Genomic DNA, 7,358 nt, shown 5'->3' with positions numbered 1-7,358 from the left:
AGTTTAAGACTTTCATCGGGTTTGCTGTGCAATGATCAGGAATAACCTAATGTCATTACCTGAATCTAGCTAACCTCTTGATTATCCTATCCTAACACCTTCGGTATCATTCTTTTCTTTATATGATTCATTTGAGGCTGGCCTCATTCATTCATTGGGAACTTTAACTTTAACCGACATAGATCATGTGAGCATCATGAAATCCAGTGTCTCCCCCACACCGAAAAGAGGTGGAATCACCGGCCAAAGCGATTCAATAACATGCTAGCGTATATGGGAATTTACCCCCGCCAGATCCCTATAGTGGCAATATAGGTTCAAAGACTAGGAGATGTATGGAGACTCATATCCGGCAAGCCGGACAGTCTCATCTCATGAGAGTTACGTGAACCTCCGCCCTTCCCGAAAGAAGGCATCACCGCTCATAGCTAGCCTATCGGTGCTCGGTATAAAGTTCCATTACATTCAACTCATACATCATGGAACTTGGCTTCTAGTATGAGGACATCATAGCTCAATAGATGATTTCTCATCTCATCATTAGTATTAAGTGTTTTAAACTCAATATTTTCGTTAGAGTGTTCATCGAGACTGGTCTCTTCATTATCTTACACTCTCGTTGGTGAGTACGTATTGGTAACATTTACTTAGGCTCATTTGAAATTACTCTCATCATATACATTAGCCTCACATCATGATTGTCACCACATTCTTCATTATTAGCACCTTTGTTTTTCACAGTTACTCACCTCTTATTACGTGCATGTTCATTTCTTCATTTCATAGTTCATCTCATCATATGCCAATGCACTTGGCCATTTAGCGTATCTTACACTCGTATTTAATCCTCCTAAGGTTCATCATTTCATTACGTACACCTTAGGTTCACTTATTTTTGAACGTATGTTGGACTTATGTGTCTATACATACAAGCCATGGGGCTTCATTCGTAGTTCGTTAAGTGATTCTTATTTTCCTAAGATTATGTATTACAAGACTTATGTATCTTGTATATATACCAAGATCTTGATTTTTGATCTAAGTAGATGGCATTATTCTTGAATATTTTACTCACGTATGACTTATGTATCAATACGGAGTTTTGGGTACGGGAACCCAAATCTTGAATCACTTGGATATCATTTAAATTTTTCATTGATTTTATTTCTAATGTTCATAACATTAGAACTCTAAATTAAATCTCAGCATTTTCATAAATTAATTAATTCTCTATTTTAATTAGAATTCTAAATTAAATCTCCATATTCACATAAAAGAATTAATTTTCTTTTCTAATTAGAATTCTAATTTAAATCTCAATATTTACATAAAAGAATTAATTTTCTATTTTAATTAGAATTCTAATTTAAATCTCCATATTCACATAAAAAATTAATTTTCTATTCTAATTAGAATTCTAATTTAAATCTCTTTTTTTTTTATTCATTAAATTCGCCTCATTGGGGAGGTTGTGGGTTCGAACCCCCACAGCCCCCTTATTTTTCCTCTCTTTTTCGCTGAAGAGGAGGCTGTGAGGTGGTGGGTTCGAACCCCCACAGCCCCTCTATCATTAATTTAATTAAATGGGGCGTGCAACAGTGAGGTTGTGGGATCGAATCCCTACAGCCTCACTTCTATTAAATTCGCCCCTCCTTCAGCCTTGAGGTCGTGGGATCGATTCCCACGCCTCGCGTTCCTTCTTTTTTTTTCGCGCGTAGCTGGGGGTCGCGAGTTCGATCCCCCCAGCCCCCTCTTCTTTTCCTTTTCTTTTGTTTTTCGCGGAAGGCAGGGGCGAGGGTTCGATCCCCCCCTGCCCCATTTTTTTTTTAATTAAAGCCTGCTGCAAGGAGGTCCTGGGTTCGATCCCTGCAGCCTCCAAAACCTTTGTTTTTATTTCTTTGACGTCCAAAAATTTCCAGATTCTTTTAAAGCCTATTTCTAAGTTCTGGAAATTTTTTCCACGATTTTTCTGCACTTTTTCATCAATTTTCACATTAGTTCTTAGGGAGATTTCATGATTCATTCAATTCACTATAATTCATCATAATAAATATCACATTGTACACCCATTACACACATAAAATACACGATAAATGCACAACATATACCCCAAAACAGTGCCTAAAACACTGCCCTATACACGCATATACATTAACTTTTCCGGTCATATTTTGATGTTCATTATCGTAATTTCCCGCACATAAACACATCCGTATTTAATTTAAACACATAAATCATGCACAAATCTAGCAGCACAACATAGCCATCCTACAACTTCGTTAGGGATCTAAGGGCAAGGAAATACGAAGGGGGAACAACCTTAGTTTCAAGAGTATAAGAAACGCCGAAAGAAAGTACTCTTGGAGAAAGAATTTCATGAGAGAAACTCATACCTTTATTGATGTTCAACGAAGAATTCGCTATCCAAAATTCTCTCCGAAAGTCGGTCCAAGTTACTTCAACGTCCACACCACTCAACGAACAACTCCTCTTCGCCTTAATATTTTTTTGATTGCTTTGTTTTTCTTAAAATTTTATGTGAGTTCTTCAAGCATGAAGAACTGTTGATATTTGGCAGAAATAATGTGAGGAAGATGGAGAACGTGAGGGAGAGAGTTAAGAAGCGTGAGAGAGAACTATTGGGATTATGAGACTAATTCATGAATTAGTCAAATAAAATTTAAAATAAATAAATACAAATCTGTTTTTTTATTTATTTATTTATTCATTTAAAACGTGAAAGGACCATTATGCCTTTAAATACCTATTTATTCTTATTTATATAATTTTTTTTTTTGATTACATTACCATGCTAAGCTCGTACTCAATATATGGGTGTGACTTCTCTGCAGCATTTTTTTTCTGAAATAGGGTAGGAAATCAGAAGAAACTTCCAAATATCTAAAATAACCAGGCTTGCAGGGAGCTAAAACTTTACCCATAGATTTCATGTTAAAATAATGGGAAATAAATATATAGAGACAAGATTGTAAGAACTACTTACACAGTTCTCGTATGCCTTTAATGCCAGTTGAAGTTTACAGTGATTCCATCCTCCAGTCAGACGAAAATAATCGAAGTATGCATTTCCTAAGACATCTATCATCCAAATGAAGTTCAGTAAAGGACTTGAAAATTGGATTTATCAAAATGTTTATTATAGCTAAAACTGTGTGCAGATAGTAGTTAAAGATCCAAGTTTAACATAAACTTTATAGTAAAGCAGGACACTTGGATGTTTTCATAACTATAAAATACACTTGCATATGGTACTTCATGGTTCCATGTACCAAAGTATAAGTATATAATTTTGCACCTTAATTTACTCCTGAACTATAACTAAACAATATGTGAGGGTACAATCAATGACAAACAGCAAGTAAACACTTAATAAATTGGTAAAGCTGAGAGTGCTAAATCACAGAACGTTTATGACACAATATTAGAGACTAAAATTTACAATAGTTCATTTTTAACTAAATTCTGTTCGCAGTCTTACATGAACAAATGTCATCCTTGCTATTCAGAACGAGTGCCCTTTTGGCATATTTGATGCTTTCTTCAATGTAATGGGCTGGATTTTCAGAAATTATGAAATAGATATATAAGATCGGCAGCATCCCAACTGGCTAGCAATGAGGGGAAAAGAATCCCAATGTATAGTCCTAATTTAAACACGCCACCTACACATAGATGTTCTGAATTTACATTTACCTCGTGAAAACAGGCGTTCAAGGTCTGCAAATCGATCTAAAACTATGCTATTTTCCCCACCCTTAATCAAAAAAAAAAAAAGATAAAGAATCCATTAAATGAAAGGAGCGTTTTAAAGTTTAGAGAACGGAAAACTGAAGAAACAGTAAAAATATAACCAGTTTGAAGATAGTCTGGTAGCATTTTTTAGCCTTATCGATATCCTTTTTCTTGGCAACGCAACAGTAGAGGCACAACCACGCAATCCGCTCACACGGATTAAGTTGGATCTGATAAATAAATTAAGGTACAGTGAGAAGGAAACCAAACGCAAATTCAACAATAAACAACACATTACATATGTAATTCTTGTTTCATTCACAGACTTCAGTATATGACTCTCTGCTTCCTCACAAACTTCAGAAGTTGCATTAAGAAAAATTCCTTTTAGTAACTCAAACATCGCACGTTCATGGTTCGATTTCCTATTCTTTGCATGAATTCGTATCACTTAAAAAACTCACTTGATAAATAAAATTGAATGCATTGTTTTCTTCTTCTGGATTACCCATACCTTGAGGAACTGATTCGAGGACTTTGATGCACAAATCAACATGATGCTCCAGGTCAGAGATTTTCTCTTGTTCACTTGACGGGAAATACCATTCGGCAAAATTATAGACCAGCTTCCCCAATCTTCTCAACTGTGAAATCCAACTGTCATACTTGAATTCTTTTAGATGATCAGAGACTTCTTGGATAGTGGATTTTAGATCAGCAGATTCTTCTTCTTTCTCCCTTAAAACCTCTTCAGTTGGAGTGCTCATCTTCAATGATGGATTTTAGATATTCTAGCTGAGTAGAAACTTCTCCAATGGAGGATTATAGATGCTTGAGTAGAAACTTGTTTGGTGGATTTTAGATCTTTTTGATCAGTAGAAACTGCTTCAATGGTGAATTTTGGAAGGCTGAGGAAGCTTTACTGCAAAGTTCGTTACTGTAAAGTGATGGCGATTTTCAAGTTTTGGGCGCCAAATTCTGTTTTAAGTGTATTGTGATGGATCACGTTTTTTCATCCTACTATTTTAAAAAATTATCCTGACACCCCCAATAGTTCTTTTATTCACTTTTTACACCCATAATGTTTTAAGCTTAGAATCTCATATTTATCAAGTATTTGAAGAAATTATCCTCCAGTCAGAAATAAGGAAGTGAAATATGCACAACCAAAGATATATATTATCTACCAACCAAATGAAGCTCAGTGAAGGACTTGAAAATTGGATTTGTAATAATGTGATGTACTGAATTTTCAGAAATTATGAAATAGATATACAATCAGATGATCTGATCAGCTGCAGCAGCTACTTAAGAAATAAAATAAATAAGAGACTGGAGAAATGTGTTATACATATACTTTGATTTAGCAAATGAAGAATCTAAACTGAAAATATTACAAAGTCATATTCAATTAAAAACAGAATCACAGACTGCCAAAATTCCTTAGCACAATGTTGCTTTTTAGTTCAGATTTGCACTAGTTGAAGGGCTGAAGCCTAAGTTATAGTATCTATAAGAAGTATCTAATTAAGGATAGAACTGGAACAAAACAGATGTAGAGCAAAAATTAGTAGTAGCGTATTTTCCCATTAATTTTCGCTCTACATCTATTTTGTTCTAGTTCTATACATAGTTACAGTGTGTTGTCTAAATTTGATAGATTATCAGAATATCTAATTATCTGGTATTTACATTTTATAATAAAGAAATCATTTATATAGGTTGATTGTTTATTTATTTCATTTATAATTTTTCGTTAAATTATTTGTGAAATTCTTCAAAATGTGATTTTAATTTTTTTTAAAAAAAATATTTTTGTTTAATGTGATTTTACTATAACTCCTATCAGGCTATCACATATAATATTTCGTGGGACTTACGTGCAAAGCCGTGTCCAGGAATATATATATATATATATATATATCGAGTTAGTAATTAATTGGCGGTTATCGAACAGTACTGTATTGATTCAATCATTTCATGCTCCCGTCTTTCACTTTCACTCACCAATATATTGATATCCATTCAAACAAAACAATTTATTTTACCTCTACTTAAACTTGTAATTTTGTAAATGTAAATCATAGTAAAAAATATATGAAGTCAAAAATTTTGAGGTTGCATACACATAAACATTTATTTAATAAATATAGTTACAGTAGAAATGTAATTACGACAATCTTAAATAGGTTAATAGTTTACCTAATAAAAAATTGAATAATCCACTGCGTAACAATAAATCATTTACTATGAAATTTTAATTCATTCACCATCCATTAATCTAATAACCCAATTTTATAGTTGACTTATTGGTGACTGTTCGATTTTAAACAACCAAGTTATTATCAATAATACCATCATCCAACTACCATTATTAGTTGACACCACCATCGACCAGCACTATTAACTACTACTATCACTCACCATCATCACTAGTAACCAATAACCCTATCACCGTCAGTCAATAATCACAACCACCACTACTGTTAATCATCACCACAATGAATAATTTATATTTTATTTAAATTTTACATTTAGTAATTTTCTATTAAAAAAAACTTCATTCTGTTCAAATATTGAAAAAACAAACTATTTAAATTAATTAACGACTGGAATCTAGACCCCAGACGAGACCGGCGTCGTTGACCTCTCAGAGGTCGCAAACAAGCCTACTTACGTCATTCTTACTTTACATAGGTTAATTTTTAGCGGAAAATTTGAAATTTTGATTCTTTAATCATACTTTTTAAACATTCTTTATATTTCGTAATCGTTCATCATCAATCATCTAACAATTTAAAGATAAGCAACTGAAAGAAATAATTCATTAAGTATTAATTGTATCTCGGTCAAAATAACCCCAATACAAAGTCTGAACCAAAGTAGGAAAGAAACGCCAGTGGAACATGCTCCACTAGCTCAACTCTAAAACTACGCTAGAATGTAAAATAGTAGCATCCTCGAAAGCATGAGAACCTACCAAACTCCGGATGAATGCTGACGTCCGGATAGCTGCAACAACGAACCTGTAGCTCTACCGTCCACCTGTGCCTGCACCTAAAAGTAGATGTTTGTATGGAATTAGTACACACTTGTACTAAGTATGGGTATATGCAAGCACACACCAAGGACATGCATGAGGAAGAATAGCTCCTTCCTAACAACATGATGTTTGGAAGTCAAGTCAGTAGACTTGCTAAATTGAGATTGGGAAAGTTATGCCATGAGAGCATCATTATAATTATCGTATGGCACACAACACATAACATCTTCATATAGCACATAACATATAACACATAGTTTCTTTCATATTATTCATTCATATACCATGAGACCTTATTATCATAGACTTAACCTTAAGACTTTCCAAAATGAGGGTTCAACATATGGGACCTCAACTAGGAAGCCTTCTTTAGCAAACACAGAGTCTGCTTCATTCCTTCATACGTATTTCATTTCAATTCATTCATAGGCCAGTGCGAAGACCAGCTATACATAGGATGTAGTTTAAGACTTTCATCGAGTTTGCTGTGCAATGATCAGGAATAACCTAATGTCATTACCTGAATCTAGCTCACCTCTTGATTATCCTATCCTAACACCTT

The 7,358-nt window shown here is 33.9% G+C and overlaps 1 protein-coding gene across 1 annotated transcript in view; it reads right to left on the bottom strand.

Annotated features, from left to right (window-relative positions):
* LOC107009940 (tetratricopeptide repeat protein 5-like) overlaps window positions 1-4,520 on the bottom strand; it is an 11,843-nt gene extending 7,323 nt beyond the window's left edge. The window contains exons 1-6 of the mRNA XM_027914182.1: window positions 4,218-4,520; window positions 3,873-3,983; window positions 3,715-3,781; window positions 3,500-3,574; window positions 3,005-3,099; window positions 2,809-2,862 (exon numbers count right to left, since the gene is read on the bottom strand). Of these exons, the coding sequence (XP_027769983.1) occupies window positions 2,809-2,862; window positions 3,005-3,099; window positions 3,500-3,574; window positions 3,715-3,781; window positions 3,873-3,983; window positions 4,218-4,520 (705 nt within the window). The remainder of the gene's footprint in view (window positions 1-2,808; window positions 2,863-3,004; window positions 3,100-3,499; window positions 3,575-3,714; window positions 3,782-3,872; window positions 3,984-4,217) is intronic.
* Between the last annotated feature and the right edge of the window lie 2,838 nt (window positions 4,521-7,358).

This window comes from Solanum pennellii, chromosome 2 (genome assembly GCF_001406875.1).
Source record: "Solanum pennellii chromosome 2, SPENNV200".
In the NCBI taxonomy this organism is placed as follows: domain Eukaryota; kingdom Viridiplantae; phylum Streptophyta; class Magnoliopsida; order Solanales; family Solanaceae; genus Solanum; species Solanum pennellii.
The sequence above is the reverse complement of the archived record's forward strand: the minus strand, read 5'-3'. Positions and strand labels throughout refer to the sequence as shown.